The 18,320-nt window shown below is 38.2% G+C and overlaps 2 protein-coding genes across 6 annotated transcripts in view; both read right to left on the bottom strand.

The window, feature by feature from the left end:
• otud5a (OTU deubiquitinase 5a) overlaps positions 1-9,400 on the bottom strand; it is a 28,962-nt gene extending 19,562 nt beyond the window's left edge. For 2 of the 5 annotated variants that reach the window (XM_081349489.1, XM_081349491.1), the window contains exons 1-2: positions 8,552-9,400; positions 4,622-4,715 (exon numbers count right to left, since the gene is read on the bottom strand). In XM_081349489.1, the coding sequence (XP_081205615.1) occupies positions 4,622-4,715; positions 8,552-9,133 (676 nt within the window). In that variant the 5' untranslated portion in view covers positions 9,134-9,400. Of the gene's footprint in view, positions 1-4,621; positions 4,733-8,551 lie in introns of all 5 variants that reach the window. The other 3 variants (XM_081349492.1, XM_081349490.1, XM_081349493.1) reach the window with 3 other exon arrangements.
• A 1,169-nt stretch (positions 9,401-10,569) lies between these two features.
• Positions 10,570-14,912, bottom strand: LOC308680985 (leucine-rich repeat neuronal protein 1; the record flags this gene model as incomplete). The annotated part of the gene is made up of 1 exon (XM_081349488.1): positions 10,570-14,912. The coding sequence occupies one exon, from the start codon at positions 14,910-14,912 to the stop codon at positions 12,675-12,677; it is 2,238 nt and encodes a 745-aa protein (XP_081205614.1). The 3' UTR covers positions 10,570-12,674.
• Between the last annotated feature and the right edge of the window lie 3,408 nt (positions 14,913-18,320).

Here is an 18,320-nt window from a genome sequence, read left to right as displayed (position 1 = left end):
ATATGTGAAACCACAAAACCTTTTGAAACTTTTTCTTTGTAATACCAAAACAGAAACCACAGTGGCAGGATTCTCACTATCGAACAGAAGACACAGGTGTGTGTGTGTGTGTGTGTGTGTGTGTGTGTGACCATATGTCCGACTTGGTGCTCATTTTCTGTAAAAGTGAAACATGTTCCCCCCATCCACCCCTCCATGATGCTGTGAAATGTGACGGGTCTGATCAGAAACTCTGTCAAAACCAGCGGACACTCATTATTTCCAGACAAATACAAATTGTAGGCACGTGTGCGTTTCTTTTGCTTTTGTTCCTCTACCTTTAGTCGCTTTGGATAAATACATCTGTTAAATGTATATGTAAAACGCCTTTTGGCTGGATAGTGAAAAAAGCACTCCACAAATGTGGACATTTTCCAGCTCAAAAAGGTTTTAGACAGAATGTCCAGAGCATAAAATATAAGACAGGTGGAAAATAGTTGGAAGGTGTGTTTAAACGTCCTACTGATGGTCAATAACATTACCACAAATTACCATGGAATGGACTTCTCAGGATATAGACATCTGGGAGATAAAATACCTTGGAAAATCATTTGCAAACCAATTTGCAAAACATTGCATAAGCATTTGCACGCTATCGCCACAAGCCTCTTTATTGCAGAATATGAACTATGAATGTCAGGTTTGGTTGTGCTAAACATGGGAAACTGAATTTGAAATTCAGAGTCATTCAAGGTGACATGTAGATTCATGTAATTCTTCAAAAGTCACCTTTTTCACAAAGCAATTTATAATAAAAAAATAATAAAAAACTTTCAACCGTTCAAAAGTTTGAGGTTAGTAAGATTAAAAAAAAAGAAAAGAAAAAGAAATTAATACATTTACTCAGCAAGGATGCAATAAATGAATCAAAAGTGACCGTAAGGATTTTATAAAAGATTTCAATTTTACTGTAAAGTAAACGAATATTTCAAAATTCTATTTCAAATAAATGCTGTTCTTTTCAACTTTCTATTCATCAAATAATCCTGAGGAAAATGCGTCACAGTTTCCTGAAAAATATGAAGCAGCACGACTGTTTTCAACCGGAGTAATGATGCTGAAAAGTCAGCTTAGCATCACAGGAATAAATTACAAATTAAAATCTATTCAAATAGAAAACCATTTATTTCAAATTGTAATAATATTTCACAATATTTCAGTTTTTACTGAATTTTTGATCAAATAAATGCAGCCTTTGTGAGACTTCTTTTAAAAACATTTTACATTGAACGGTAATCTAAAGTTGTTTAGTCATGCAGGATTGTAATAGATAATCATGGGAAATAAGCACTGCTCTCCTGACCTACCTTTTCATAATATGAGAACCAAAACAACAACAAAACAATGAGGATGAACAGGAAAATAAGGGCAAAATCTGATAGCAGAGCAAATGCTGCCTTGTTGACAGCCACGGACTAATTATCATGTGATGAGAACAATCTCAAATTCATAAACAACACGCCAGCATACATTATTGAAGTAAATTATGCGGTTATAAGTATGCAAATCATGGAAAATAGGAAGATCTTTTTCTATTTTATATAAAAGATTTACACAGGAGAGTTAGGAATATTCCTAATTCTGTGCAATAAACATTATTCTGCAAAAAAGCAGAACTAAAATATACCAGGTCTCACCTACGCCTCTATTATAACAAGAGGATCTGATGCTGATTTGGTTATCCATAAATGGAGCGCAACATTAGTGTAGTCTTAAAGGAACAGTTCACCCAAAAAATAAAAAAATAAGCTGCATTTAATGGTCATTTAAAGCTACATTTCGGGAGCAAGAAACTAACGTCTTGAGTAGATTCAGATTCATAAGCCACAGGGTCATTTTAGTACACCACAATAATAATTATAATCTAATACACATCCATATCTATTACTTCACACCAACAGTGTCCTGTAAGAAACTATCCTGTCCTGGGATATCATGATCCCACTGGCTGTGAGAGCCTTATTACCATCGGGCCAGTTATATAACATGGATTGTTTGACTCGAGTGATTGTTTGGAGATGGATAGTTTCACACCTGCGGTGCAAGAACTGTGGCACAGTGTCCCTGATGGGAATGCTTCATGTAGGTCAGCACATCACATGCCCGTCTATCAAACCCTGCATAAAACTCACACAAGGAAAGAGGTGTGATGACGAGAACAGGGAAAAGATTCAAGAAATGAACGTGTGCAAGCTGTGCATGAAGGAGAGAGAAAGAGACAGAGCAAGAGAAGGAAACAGAGACACGAAAGAGAGAATGAAAGAGAGAATGAAAGAGGAAACGATGCCACACAATGGTGGTCGCAGAGAGAGTTGCTGAATGCTGAGGGAAAAATCCCAGTAAACAAATATACTGTTTAATGTATATGGTGTCCACTAGATTAAACAAATACACAGTTACAGAAAGTGAACGACAAAGACATACATTGATAATTCAGTTGTATGCTGGACAAAAAAAAAAAATGCTAAAAAGATACTTGGTGTTTCACCACTTTCGTCAGTCATGTTGAATGTATGCGTCAAAAATAAAACCACTTTGACATATAAAGTGGACAGTCGTGTAAAATTATGGGAACGGGTCAAAGGTGAACCCCCAGAGTGGCTGGGTTGCATGTCACACCCTAAATGATTATGGCTTGTAAAGACCCGTGCATTCGTATTCACAATGCAAGAAATGCACAAACAGAAAAAGTCAGAATTTGGTGTCAAGCTGAAACGGAAGTGTAATACAACTTTCACAGTATGTGAAACTTCAGATAACAGGTTATGTTTTGACACAAGTGCTTGACTGCACCCTTCACTTATGTAGATGAGTAGCGCCATCCAGAGGGATGTTCTGGTATAGTACTGTTATTTAGGTAGGTCTAAGGTTTCCTATTAAGCATCGCTGTTTTGTTAACAAACCAATAATCAATTCTGATTAATTTAATGCTTCTAGCACACTGCTTAAAGTCAACATAAAATCAACCCATTTTCATTTTCTAAAATGCTTTCCTTAATGTTTTCCATAAAGGGGACAAAATAAACATAGGGAAAATGCAAATTTACAGTGGAATCAAGCAGAATAAGATCATGAACATGTATTAAGAAAAAGATGGTCCATTTTAGCTTAATGCATCATGTCAAGTAAAATATTACTATTAGTTAACATCACACATTATGTAATAATCATTTGAAGCAACAGTTTGCTACATTTTTCTCCAGCAAATGGCATCTAGGTAATGTGTCGGGAATACAAACAGTTATTTTAAATTTTTCATTCAATTTTGTGTACAAATGTCTTAACTTGCAACATAATATTTGTATATATAATTAAAAAATCCTATATACACAACCATTTAAAAGTTTAGGGTCAGTAAGGCTTTTTTTTTTTTTTTTTTAAGAAAACACTTTTTTCCGCAAGGATGCATTAAATTAATTAAAAGTGACAGTAAAGACATTTATAATGTTACTATAAAATAACTGCAAATAAATGCAATTCTTTTGACCTTTCAATCCTGCATCACAAGAATGTTTCCACAAGAATATTAAGCCGCACAACTGTTTTTAGCATTGATAATAATCAGAAAAGTTTCTTGAGCACCATTCCTGAAGGATCATGGGACACTGAAGGCTGGAGTAGTGATACTGAAAATTCAGTTTTGCATCACAGGAATACATTACATTTAAACAAATATTTAACTATAGAAAATAGTTATTTCAAAACTGTCTTGATATTTCACAATATTACTGATATTTGCCAACCCCAAACTTTTTAAACTCTGGTGTATTTAAAAAAAATCAGATGATAATACTCCTGTTTAATTTGTTGCAATGGAAATTGAAGGTTAAAGTCGACATGAAATCAAAATCCAGACACTTAAAGTCCCCATGAAATCAAAATTGACCCTATTACTTTGTTAGCGCATATTACTAGTCTTGTGGTGAACAATTAATCCGTGCAAGAAAATATTTAAAAAAAATTTTTTTTACCATGGTAATCTTTAATCAAAATCTGAAAATGCCCCTCCCCTCTGCATTGGAGGACCTTCTCTGATGACGTAGGTTTGAGGAATTGGTTTGGGCAACGCTTAACCACTCCCCTCAAACCGTTAGTCTGCTATGAGCAGAGATGGAGAGGAGGAGCGCTAGAGTAAAACCCTGCCCTCTGTTCAATATTCCGTTTCACTGGGAAATACGTCATAACACTGGAGAAAAGTCGCTTGCAACTTCCGGTTCACGGGGACTTTAACATTGGAGAAAAGTCGTTTGCAACTTCCAGTTCATTGCAATGTGAGATATAGTAATTTGCTTTGATGCAGCACGTTACCAAACGTAGCAGGTCATCTAGGTTTTCTATACATATAGAAAATGTACATACTCAGTGTAGAGTATGAATATCACAGAAATAGTAAGAGTAGTGTGTGAACAGTCTACGTCTTGCAAATCCTACCATACAACAAATAAAAATGTAAGATGGTATTCTGCCAAATTGACAAGGACAATCACCCAAGTTCTACATTATTGCCAATAGATGAACTAGATAACTAGATGCTGAATTTTTTTACTTTGAGTGAACATCAAGTGGTTAATAATGTACCCACCAACAGCTCTGAAGAGGCAGGCACCATCTTCCTTCATTTTTTTGATGACAAATCCTTTCTTTTCCTGGAGTGCTTTTTCAAACCAGTGTTCCTGCTGTAACAGAGGCAAAACTTCAGGACAGACACAGACACAATTATTACGTGCTTGAAAAACAGACGGACTTCTGATGCTAAAGTCATTATTAGTGACATTTATTTTATGCATTCTCAGACTGTCAACAAAGCATCACATTTGATGCATATTCATCCCATTACAATTTTCTCAGCCGTAGACAAATATGTTCATGTTTAATGGGGTTCATGATTGCAATAATCATTGAACACCATATGCAAAGAATTTAGGTATAATGTTTAATATTAGTGTCCGGGTAAAGTGAGGCTCAGATATGCGTCACAGGTAAATCAGGGCTGCGTTTCTCAAAAGCATCATAGTAGATTGTATAAATGATCCCATCAATGGTCTGATCTACTTAGGCTTATGATGCTTTAGGAAAATGCAGGCCAGGTCAGAGTCCTGAAATCCAGAAGAGAATTAGCATTTGAACCATCGGTTCTCTCAAGAATTTCCAGAGGTTTACTTGAGTACTGTACTTAAGTACGCTTTTTGGGTATCTGTCCTTTACTTGAGTTTTTTTTTTTTCTGGAAACTTGCTACTTAAACATCTCTACATTTCTGTCGAGGTCCTTGAGTAGAAAGTAGTTTTGTAGTAGTCAGGGCATCATTTTTTTCTCGTCTCTCAGGGCTTGAATTTCGGTGCGGGATTGCGGGTATTGCGCATATTTTTTATCATTCCCGCAGGTCTCCCATTTATAATGCGGGAAATTCCCGCAAACATTGATTCACTTTAGCATGTAGGTTCAGGTTGTATTAGTAAATTAATCCACGCAGATGGAAAATCAAATCAGTCATTTTAAAACTGTCTGCGAGACGCAATTTCACAAACAGCGTGAGTGATTCAGCGGCGCTGCGTCTTCTATCTCGCGTCTCTCAAAATGGGTTAAGCGCGCAGCAGGCGGCGGAAATACACTCTCGCGTTTCGGGAGTCGATCGGGCCAGCATTGCATCACGAGTAACTAAAGTTTACCATTTGCACGTCTTTTCAAGTCTCACCAGTTTAAACAGTCACGCGATTTTAAACTCTTCGGTACTTGCGCGCTGTCTGAGAGATGCTTTTTTCTCTGCACACATACATAGAGTAAAGCAGCCTCACAAACAGCTCGCGGGTAACAAAAGTTATTTTTCGTGGATTATAAATCGCTTTAACAGTCAAAAACATAAGAAAATGATGTCAATTTCGGTCTTGGAGAGTATCCTCTAGAGTCTAATCTAAACACAGTCGGTTATGTCTTAAATAAGCATAAATCGCACGTGACCGTATAATGAAAACAGGATCCGTGCACTAGCTCTTAAAGGGACAGCAGCCATATGTGTCTGTCATTAATTTGTTTGTCAAAACAACAAAACATAGCTTTCATTTTAAGGAATCAGGATTAATAGCCTATGAATTTAATTTAGTCAGGACTAAAATACTACCCAGTGTTATTTTACATTTGATTAGGCTACTTTATTCAGTCTCTGTAGTATTTCTGAATAGCCTACTAGTTTTAGACCTAAGCAAAAACTTTTCTCTTTATTTCTCTTTATTGATATCTTTATTCTATTGTATTTATTTGTGCTACTTTTTTCAATTTAATTCAAAGATTGAAATCAAGCTTCCTTGAGTTGTGTAAATTCTTAAGAACAAAATGACCCCATTGTAAAAATGCAATGAGTAGGCTAAGCATACATTTAGGCGAGATAAATGTAATTAAAAAAAAAGTCTAAACTCCCCCCTCAAATTAAAAATTCCCCCCCATAAGAATCACCTAAGGGGGGATTTCCCCCCCATTTTCCAAAATGAAATTCAGGCCCTGTCTCTAAAACGTGATTGGATTTTTGCAGGTGACACACAGCCTATCAGTAATCACTCTTGTAGGGTCACGTGTCGTGAAGTTCGGCGACTAGTATGATTTCTCTTTACTAGCGATCTGTGAGCAACAGTATCGTTGTCACAACTAATGGTTTGAAAGTTTTGTTCATGGCAAACAAGTATTTCTGTTGGGCGGTTATACAGCTATAGTTGTGTAGCTGGGGTTTCCGCTCAGTCTGTATTTACTGACCACTTGATTCAAATGTGCATAAATGGATACACATAGATGCGTACTTCTTTTGTGGGGGTGGTAGGAGTGTTAAATAAGAAAAGATGAAGATGATTATTATGGCTGTCTTTTTTTAATCAATTCACTTGTTTAATTTCTATAGGTTTTGTAACATTCTAAAAGCTCTTAACTCCACAGATCGGTCGGTGTATTCACTAGGTTGCTTTAGAGGCATAAGGTACTGTAACAATACAACAATAATAAAACAACGCATTGACATTTACTTTTGAGTACTTTTAAAAACAAGTACTTCTGTACTTTCACTTAAGTAAAAAAATCAGTCTTTACAACTTTTACTTGTAATGGAGTAATGTTTGACCACTACATTAGTATCTGTACTATCACTCAAGTAAGGAAGTTGTGTACTTTGTCCACCTCTGAGAATTTCTAATGAGTTTTTGGAACAGTGGTTTTAGATTTATGAATAAAATAAGGTCAGTGGTTAGCAACTTTTTAGTGGCTTAAAATTTAAAATACACAAAAATACACTAAATCATCATTTGAGGTATGACTGTTTATAAATGTGTATTGTATAACAAAACTACATTTTCTTTTTAAAGAAATGAATACTTTTCTCAGCAATTCATTAAAACGTGACAGTAAATACATTTATAATGTTACAAAAGATTTCTATTTCAAATAAATGCAGTTCTTTTGATCTTTCTATTCATCAAATGAATGCTGAAAAGTGCATCACGTGTTGAAATTGCAAGAATGTCATGTGATTGTCTTGGAAACAACAGTTAAAATGCATACAAAACCCAAATCATGTTTCACAATGTATATCAATTTACAGCAAAAGTGTTATAGCAGGATTTTTCTCATCCTAAGGTTTAACCATAGACTGTAAAAAAAAAAAAAAAAAAAAAAAAAAATATATATATATATATATATATATATATATATATATATATATATATATATATATATATATATGTATATATATATAGGGTTTAACCCATTAAGGTTAAAGTCAACCTTTGCAACCCATTTTACTTTCATAATGAACACATATTTCTGAGAAAAACAGGATGTGAATATGAAAATGTAGGACAGGCCTTGGTTTTATCCACTGGGAATTTGTGGGAATTTTATTTCACGATATCATGCATTGAGTAAAAATAAGGCAGAAATGAAATAGGCTCAGTTTTACTTTCATGTTGACTTTAAAGAGACTCCCTCTTCTAAAGAGCAGAGGAGATGGAGCTCAGCACAGCTGTGCCTCAGCCTGGACCTTTATGTGGACTACATTTACTCAGGCAAATTTGATCATTTTAAAAACACTTGTTTCCTGCCAAGACAAACCACTGCATCACTAATACCATGCACGTTGAGTGCAGTCTAATGGAAAACATCTTTTTACTGATCTTCAGTCTTCACTTTTACAATCAGTATCTGCTTTAATTTGTTTGTCTGTCTGCCTATCTTTAAATTTGTTAAATTTGTCTATCTGATTATATGTCAATCCATAATTGTATCTATCTATCTATCTATCTATCTATCTATAATTCTGTCTGTTGTTCTGTCTATCTTTATCTATCCATCCATCCATCCATCTATTTTACAGTATATCTCCCTAGCTGTCAGTCTCTATTTGACAGTTTGTCTATCTATCTATCTATCTATCTATATATACCAGTGTCTACACAGTGTCAGACCACGTGTCACACATCTAAATAAAACAGCATGTCAATGGTTCTCAGCATTAGGTGGCATCACCCATCCACATACCTGTTCAACAGTCGCTGGATCCTCTGACTGTAGTCTGGAAGCATTCTCATACTCATCCTCACTGTTATACCCGGCTCCTTCTTCCTGCTCGGGACTGGGACCCCCTCCTCCTCCTCCTCCTCCACCACCGCCTCCTCCCCCTGTCGCCCCGGGTACGGTCCCTCCACCGGCCACCCCACCGGAGCAGGTCGCCTGTCTCCTCCTCTTACTGAGCCCAGGCCCCGAGCAGCACCCTCCCATCCCACCTCCACAGCCCACCCCACCTGACAGCTCAGCCCGACCCCCCGACACACACGCCATCCCTGCCGCATCCCCCGGGCCAACCGGAGACCCGGCGCCCACCGGCGGAGGAGAGGCCTGCTGCGGCCGGGAGCTGGATTCAGTTCGCCTGTCCTCTCTGGACGCCGGAGGAGCGGCTTGATAAGACCAAGGTGGCGGGGAAGCGCGAGGCCTCGCACCCGATCGGACCCCGTGGGAGTGCTGGTGCTGATGCGGGTCGGAGCCGGTCCTGCGGTCGGGGTCGTCGGGGTGATCAGACACACCGACCGATGAGTTCGGCTTCTTCTTCGGCAGGATCGTCATGACCGTTCAGGGAGGGTGTCCGTTTTAACGACTCCAACCGCGTTTTAACATTTAAACGTGAGCGTCTTTTAGTTCGTAATGTTTGCTCCTTTCACCCTGGAGCGAATTTAATTCAATAGGAGGTGGTTTTGAGGGTAAAAACAGCGGATAACAGAACAAAAACAAACTGTCTTCCGTCCCTCGGTCCTACTGTTGCCACACAACATCAACATACAGCTGACGACACCGGCACGTCATTTCCGCCTCGCCGCTCGTTCCGCCTCTCCTGTGCTCTGCTTCAGAAGCTGTCAGTTGAATTGTTCATTCATTCATACATACAATATATTTATTATGAATGTTTATGGTTTTATTAAATCTAAATAAACTAGTAACAGTGGAATTAATACTATGTGGACTCATGGGCAGCCAAACAAGCATAAATTGCCTAATACCCTTCATCTTCAAACAAAATATATATTAATTATCATTTAAAAATGTGTTTTGACATGTGATAGTCTTGTAAACAACAGTTAAAATGTTAGTAACCCAAATCGTGTTTCATAGGATATTATTTAGCAAAAGTGTGTTTATGAATTTAGCTGTGTATTAGTAAGATATTATTCCAAAGCAGAAATATAACAAGGTTTAACCCATTAAAGTGTTCAAGTCAAACATTTGTGACCTTCTGTTGTATAAATGATCATTAAAAATGTTGTGTTTTTGAAAAAACTGCTTTTAAATAAATGCCACCTCCCTTCATATTTTGTTTTCTAATGCATTGACATTTCTACATTTTAAGTGTGGCCACTATTATATATCATATTTTGTGTTTGCAAATAATAAAATGCTGTTATACCTCCTCAACCTGGTTTCTGTTGTATTAAATAAAATAAAAAATAGTGTAGTAGCATACCATCCTCTCTACTAGAAAACTAAAAAATCCTGATTAATTAGACTTTGTTGATGACAAACTATACGGTTCTTGATTCTGTTATGATGTGAATGTTTCAATTACTGAATATAATGTAATATAATAAAATATGATATATTATATAATATAGGCTAATATAATAGGGAAAGAGTTGAAGGCAATAATAAATAATAAATGTAAACCTTTCGAAAATACTTCTCAGTATATCAAAATGTAATTGGGTTAATTACATAAATAACTGGATGATATCTTGGTTTATAACATAGCAATTGGAAACTCATTTTATAAAAATAAAGGCTTCCAAAATATTTTGATGCTGGGTTGGATCATCAGGGTGCAATTAAAAAAAATATGTAACAATTAATATTAAACAAATTAAAATGGCACTTTGTCACTAAAGTTTTAAGGGGGGAACTTTTCAGGAGAAGCAATTTTAAAGTTAAAACTAATGTATTGATACTCAAACAGTTTGAGACATAAACTTCAAGGAACAACAATAAAGAGAAGCTGTAGCCTAGTTGTAGTGATATTGTGTTTATTTCTCTCAAATGTTTCTTCAGACAATCTTTTCTCCTGAACTACTGCGCATGGACGTCACAACACGTCTTAACAGTGTAAAACCATTATTTTTGACTTTGAAATATAACAATATTTTTCCTCTATTACAAAATACCCTGCTATTCACTGAGAGACAGCAAATCGTGTAAGACGTCATTAGTGTCCTCCACCACTAGAGGGCAGAGCTGCAATGAAACATTTAATGCTTAATCTAAGGTGACATTTTCTCTGCTCTTCTTCCAGTAATAACACACAATGTGATTTACAGTCAGTGATGAAAGAACACCTTAAAATCATGTGACATGTGTATGAAATACATTTCATATCAGAACTGACTGCAAACATGTCAATTCTAGAAGTTGTCCATATGAACTTGAGTGCATTTTCTATCATTTCTATAAGTAAAATAAAAAAATTCTGCATAAAATACAAAAAAATAACAATTACGATAATTAGCTCAAAAACTGAGCAAGAAAACAGATGTTAAAAAGATTTTCCTCACAGTCCTTCAGAGCTAAATATACCCAGACATCCATTCAAATAATTCATAACATAATTTTTTTATGTTGCACTGAGTCTTCTAGGACTTACAGTATTGACAATTAGCAATGTGAATGCAGCATCACGCTAAAGCTTAAGTTTCCGGTTTGAAATGCCATTATAGAAAATCATATGTTAAAAGCTTTTATTAGATTAGATATGACTGGAGTCCTCTCTAATGTAAAAATAAAATATAATGTATTTTTTTAGGGTTACATTATTCCTAATTAGGGTAAATTACAGAGTGCACCTTTAAAGTTAGAGCCTTTTAGAACACTTTTGATAGATCAAAATTTTATTTGGTTATATTTCATTCATATCTGGATGGATGTTGGATTTGCTCATACAAAACAGAACAACAATACACGAGCATGTGTCTTGCATAACATTTGTATTAATCAATATAATGCAGGATTGTGCACAAATCTCAATTTTAAACACGTCAAAACCTTTAGACAAAATTAATATCGTTTTAAGGGTGGCATGTGCAATTTAAAGGTTAATTAATCTATGCGAGGAGAAAAAAAACAACAAAATTGATTTGTTTTCAATTTTCATTCAATTCAGTTCTCATTCTCCACACTCACTTGATACCTACACACTAAGACTGAATTGTGTGAATATTGAGTTTGGCAACATATTTAACTGAGAACTGAAGCAATCTCTCAGTAATCAAAACAACAAGCGCATGATGAGGTGCAAAGCACAAAACGGCCCCATCATTGTTAACGAAGGTGAATGTCTGCTAGTAAATGTCACGCATTTGAACCACATAATCATTATAGGCTAATGATTTTTTCTATCAATTATGAAATACATTTTCAGGCAGTGCTAATAAACACAGCCATTTTCAAACACTCTTCAATAAATAGTTATTTAACAATGCAAGAATAAATAAGCACAGCTGTGCAGTTGTGTTCCAGATATTAATTACATATGACAGTTAATTAGTTTTCAACTTCATAGCACCTGGCAGGTTTTATTTTCATTACAATGCAGGTGATAAAATGCGACGAGCTGAAGACAAATGAGAGCAACGAGCGCACGCTCATGTCACCTTCTCACACCGGTGTATTTTTAGAAGTGAGAGAACTAGGAAAGGACTCACCCTGTTAGCACCAAAATATCATGCAAAATTCCATGCAAAAACTGTGAATCTGATGTCATGTGAACGCATTTGATATGTGTGAGGCGATATAAATAGTGTTGATCTGTGTTTGTGTATAATCGTGCTAAGTGCTGATATAGAATGAATAAATAATATGAATTATTAACACATTGGCATGCTTAACGTGGAATTAGTCTCAGAAAATACAATGCAATGCAAAAGCATAAAATGTGTTTTGCTGCCCACGTCTGTTGGTCTTCTAACAAATCACAACTGCAACCAAGTGTGCTTGGCATTGAAGGGTACAATCTAAAAATACATATATTTTTCACAATGACAAATCAGTAACACATACTTGTCATTTATGTACATAACAGTACATATACTGTTTAAAATGTCTCTGTTATCTACTTTCTGTTGTGCAGCTACCACATATACGTTTTTGAAGTGTCTATCTGTGAGTTTTGAGGGTCAGCAGCGCCCTCTTTCTCTTTTTCCGTCTCATTCTCCCAGAGGTTAATAAGCGGTGGGTAGAGTTCGTTCAGGGGAATGGAGGTGGTGTGCTGCATGTATTTCTTAAGAGAGTGATGGCAAGATTTCTGCTTCATGCGCCGTCCCATGTAGAACACCAACAGAGCCATGATGCAGATGGCGAACATTGAGCCCATGACGGCTGCCAGGGCTACATTGGCCGGCTGGGCAACCATCTCCACAGCAAAGCTGGCTTCTTTAGTGGTCACGTTGACACAAGAGTGCTGGGTCTGCTCGGTGCCAGCCATGGTCAGGCAAACCCGGTACTCAGTGGATGGTAGGAGGTGTGTGAGGTTGTACTCTTGGACATCTACGGGGACCATTGCAGTGTAGCTGATCTGCGGGTTGTCAATCTTTACGGTAGCGCTGAGCCACTTGGGTTGTGCCACCTCATGGTTGGAAGAGACGGCAAAAGGGTGCACCTTCCATTCGAGCACCACAGACTGGGCATGGACAATTTTAGCCAGGATTACCAAGGATCCGGTGGTATTCAACACCCCATGATGACCTCCAATCGAGCGTCCACCATGCCAGTTACTCCTATCCACGTACACAGAGACACTTCTGGTGTCGGCTCCCTCTGCATTCCAGGCAACACATGTATAGAGACCAGAATCCTCGGGTTCGACATGTGGGATCTCAAGAGCTCCTTGTTCTTGCATCCGGTGCTTCTTCTTCGTCATTCCTCCTCCTTCATTTGAGGATGGGGAAACAGCTTCAGAAGTGACTTTGTCACCGGTGGGTGTCACCCAGTAAAACTGAGGCGCTGGATCTGCCACGGCCCAGCAGTTGAGTGTTAGAAGCTGTCCTAACGTGACATTGAGCAGCGGAGGGAAGGCATGCTGGGAAATTAGAGGCAGGCAGGTATTGCTTGCCCCATTCCAATTTGCAGACACCACTTCCTGAAGGGATTGGCCGACAAGATGTGGTGGGGATGCACAAAGAGTTATTTGGGGCTCCAGAACTTTGAGGCTTGATTGGTTGCCCAGGATGGGCCCCCAATTGGCGAGACAATCACACCTGAGTGGGTTGCTATGAAGACTGATTTCATCCAGACTGGGGAAAGCGGATAAAATCTCATGGGGCAAAAGTGTGAGGTCATTATTGTGGATCAGTAAGGTGCGCAAGACACGCATTTTTAGGAAAGCGGCTCGGTCTATAAAGAACAGGTGAGGGTTGTTGTAGAGCTCCAATTTGGCCATTTGTGGTAAGTTTGAGAACGCGCCCCTCTCAACCGCCACAAGTTCTTCCATGTTGTTCAAACTGAGTTCCTCTAAGTGGGGAAAGTCTCTGAAGTCACCTTCCTGTATACGGACGATAGGATTCTTGTTAAGGTCAAGAAACTTGAGGCTCGGTAGAACACGCAGGGCTTTCTTTGGCACAGCCGTGAGCTTGTTATCGAAGAACGAGAGACTCTCGAGATACTCTAATCCCTGGAAAGCACCCTCAGGTATTTCCCTGAGCCCCATTCCCGCGAGAACCAGACTGTGCAACTTGGAGAGGGGGTGGAAGTTCATATCTTGCAGCCCAAGAATTGGGTTTTCCCCAATCATTAAGATCTCAAGGTTGGGTAGGGACTCAAACCAATGGCTGTCTATCGCCACAAGCTTGTTGGAGTTAAGGTGAAGCCTCAACAGGTTCCCCAAGCCTGAAAAGGCATTAGGACCAATAGAAGAGATCTGATTATGATTAATATAAAGCTCCTCTAAGCTGACTAGATCCTTTATACACGTATCAGGCAGCTCTTTAATTTGGTTTTCCTCAAGGTAGAGTGTGACCAGTTGGGTTAGGTTACTTAAGCCAACGTCTTGGATTTGTGTGAAGTGGTTCTGGGAGAGATCCAGTTCCGTGAGGTTGACCAAGCTCTGGAGCTCTGAGGTCACCCTGGAGATATTGTTGCTCTGAAGAAGCAGCACCTGAGTATCAATTGAAATATTCCATGGGATTCTGCTCAAATGGAGTTCGTTGCAGTCAACAGTCTTGGCTTGATGGTAGACTGACTGAGGCGTGTACCATGGGCGGGTCTCGCAGACACATTGGGCAGGGCAGAAGGGAATCGCAAGGGAACAGCGACACGCAGCCAACACAAAACAGACTGTGAGCAGTGAAGTGGAAATGGCAGTTCTCTCCATATTGAGCATCTCTAGAGTGCTGTGCCCAGTAGGTAGTTGACAGTTGGAGGGAAGATTTCTGCGAAATGGAAAACAGGAAATTTCTCATCCAGCCCTGCAAAATGAAAAAGAAAGAAGACATATAAATCATGCAGATTATATGATGTCAGCCGAGTGCAAATGACATAAACGGCAACTTTAGATGTGATATTTATTAGCATCAGTTGCAGTACGCGCAGAAGGAATATTAAACATAAAGACTGCAATTTCTGTTCTCCTTAAGATCACACAAACAAATCAAAGCAGCATTTTTTGCAATGAGTAAATATCAAGAATTGACATTTTTAATATCCTACACTTCGTTCCCCCGCCAGTGCTCAGAGATCCCTCTGATAATTGATTATTAAGTCATCTCTCGTTCTAGTCAAACAGAGAGCAATTGTTAGCGAGCGTGCAGCATTATTCCGGCCTGCATGCAAAAAATACACCTGCCAAACACAGGCTCCAACAAACACATGAAAGGAGCCACACATCAAAGCCTGTGTGCTCCACCATACGTCTCAGTACAATCTTCCCATAAGTGTAAGTGCACCTGGAAGAATTGCACGGTCTTGTAACCGTTGAGTGTAACTGCTCTCAGAGGGGCTGCAACTATACAGCAGGAAAGGCAAAATGAATACCAATGCAATAAAACAGATTCCAAGCACTTTATCACACTCTAAACAACCAACGGACAAAATATCTCCAGGCCAGAGGCATTTGAGATCTCAAGAGCATGTTTAAGCCTCAAGCATTTTGGCTACTTTTTGAATTTGCTTACCACACATATTCAATCTTCCGCAAGACATTTGGAGTGAAAATAACCAACATACAACAACACAACGTGGCATTTGTCATAAAAAGCATTTTGTTTTCAACGTCATAAAAAGAAAGAAATATGCCCCGAGTTCAAACAGGAGCCTTTGGTGATGGACTACCGTTTGATCTCCCACTATGCCAGGGTTTGTGATGCATCGCTCCCCTGATTGCCGCTCGGTGCTAATGAGCTGGATTTAACAGGCAGGAGGCGCGAGAGAAGAACTGAAGACTGAGCTGTTAATAGGTTTTACAGCATGACTCACACAGACACCAAACTAGGAAAATCTAAAAGTCCCACCATATGTTTTCACAAATCTGTAATTGAAGTTAAAGCACGACAGCATTGATTAGAACAAACGGCAACACTAACTGACTTTAGAAGAGTCGTAACAGTGATTCTTGTCAAGGTTTGTACTGATCGGAACAGAAAAAAAAAAAAACCAATGCTTAACTCAAATAATAAAATGCAAATCACTGTATAACTGTGTATAGTTAGGGTGGCAAAATAGATATAAAATAGAAAGAATTCCCATATTTAGGATAACCATATAGGATTGCAAAATAAATAGGCTAGATAGAAATAGAAAACAATTCCAATATCTTTTGTTCTTGATGTTAAAGGCTGTGTTTCCAATCAAACTCTACAGTCTGTTGATGCAAATACATCTGTCACTTATTGTGTTACTGTACTTTAAATAGAAAAGCAATGCAAAGGTCTGATTACCAGGGAATGCATGAACTGATTCAATCAGTTCAGCTCATGCAATCAGAGTCAAAAGCATAATATTCATGACAAGTAAATTCATGGCTTGGTAGAAACTAGTCAAATAAGACAGATGCCAACATGGACAAGTAGTGTTACATGGTCTCATCCTTGAAAACCATGAACAAATATATGCAAAGTAAAATAAAATATGACCCAGACTACAGTAGGTATAGTTTTTTTTATTATTTTTTTAGCTTTGATAGCTATGTAGATCAATTTAATTTAAATAACTTAACATTTTATAAACAATTTTCTTTACTTTTTAGGATAAAGTATTTCTGTACTGGTCAGCATTTGACGTCCAATGTAAAATGTGGGTCCTGAACATTTAAAATGAGAGCTGATAAATGACGGAGCACTGAGCAGATGGAAAGTGACACTTATATTGTGCACCAAATGTAACAATAACTTTATTCAAAGCACATCAGTGATCAGGATCAAAGTTTTGTCTCTCACAAACCACACATCCTGGTTGCACATTAAAATAGACCCAGTGATGCAATCAAGCGCAACTTCCCTTTCTGTTATGTCATAAGCAAAATAAGACAATAACTAGGAGAGCACGGGGTTTTATGTGTTTCTACGTGATCTGTTGTCCTAACTGGTCATCTGACCTAAGCATGTACTGTGGTGAAACCAAGAGCTCTTTAATAATACCATGGTAAAAAAAAAGTACCATGGTATTTACCATGATGATAATACCATGTGTCCTAGGCTATATTTTGACAAATATCATGAAGGGTTAGGTGCCCATATTCATATACCATGCTATTTACACTCCAAGAAGTTCAGAAAACACCATGGTACTTTTCATAATATGAAAGAGCTTTTCATTAATGAATGTCATAAACCTCAGAGAGACCTGACTGTGTGCTTTAAATGGTAGACAATTCCACGTGTGTGTGGCGGCAGTATAACAGAAGAAAATCCAACACACAGAGACATGAGCCGCCTATATTCCGCTGAGTCTGGGGGTCTTTTAATCTGCTCAGCCTGTGGAAAGTGCTCTTGATTCCAGCGATAGGCCTGTTCAAAATTCTCAGAACAAAGCCAGAATGTGGATGAACGCTCATACGGCACTGGCTCTGGAAATGAAAACAAGACGGGGAAAAATTACCCACCCTCAATCACCCACCTCCACACTATGATCTTTTCATGCGTCGAACACAAATGAACTCCCCAGAGAGGTGTGTTGAAGAGGGGCGAGATGAGACGGGGGAGGGGACAGTCAGACGGATGGGGTGTGTCCCGCTTTGCTGCAAAGAGCCTCAAACGTCTGATGTACTTCTAAGACTTGTGCTGTCACAACATATCGGTGCATAAAAGTCCAAAACACTTCATGCAATCTCTTGCATTAGCTTGTCGTCAAGCTTCCTATAGGCAGTTCAGGTAGGACAGATCAGATTTAACAACACTAGAGTCGCTTTTACTCACGTTCAACCTGTTCTGTTACTTTGGAAACAGAGCTACTGGGAATCATGATGACATTTGAGATCTCAAAATCCCTAATGACACAATCTTCTGAATAAAGCCTGAAATGTACTCTACACAGGTATGTGAAAGCAAATGCTTTTAGCAACAATTCATAACAATACAAGAATGCAAGCCAAGCGTGGGGTGCTAGCTGATATTAGCATTTAACTGTCTTCTCTTTCAGGTCAACTACTCTCAGGAAAGTCATGCTGAGCAAGTGAAATCACAATTTTATAGCGGCTATCTGACCAATAAAACACCTGTTTAATGGCACAAACAAATGAGGGTAACCCTATCACTCTCTTGAGTACTGAGGTTTGTTACTGTCACAG

The sequence above is a fragment of the Scardinius erythrophthalmus genome (assembly GCF_964197995.2).
Source record: "Scardinius erythrophthalmus genome assembly, chromosome: 20".
In the NCBI taxonomy this organism is placed as follows: Eukaryota; Metazoa; Chordata; class Actinopteri; order Cypriniformes; family Leuciscidae; genus Scardinius; species Scardinius erythrophthalmus.
The sequence above is the reverse complement of the archived record's forward strand: the minus strand, read 5'-3'. Positions and strand labels throughout refer to the sequence as shown.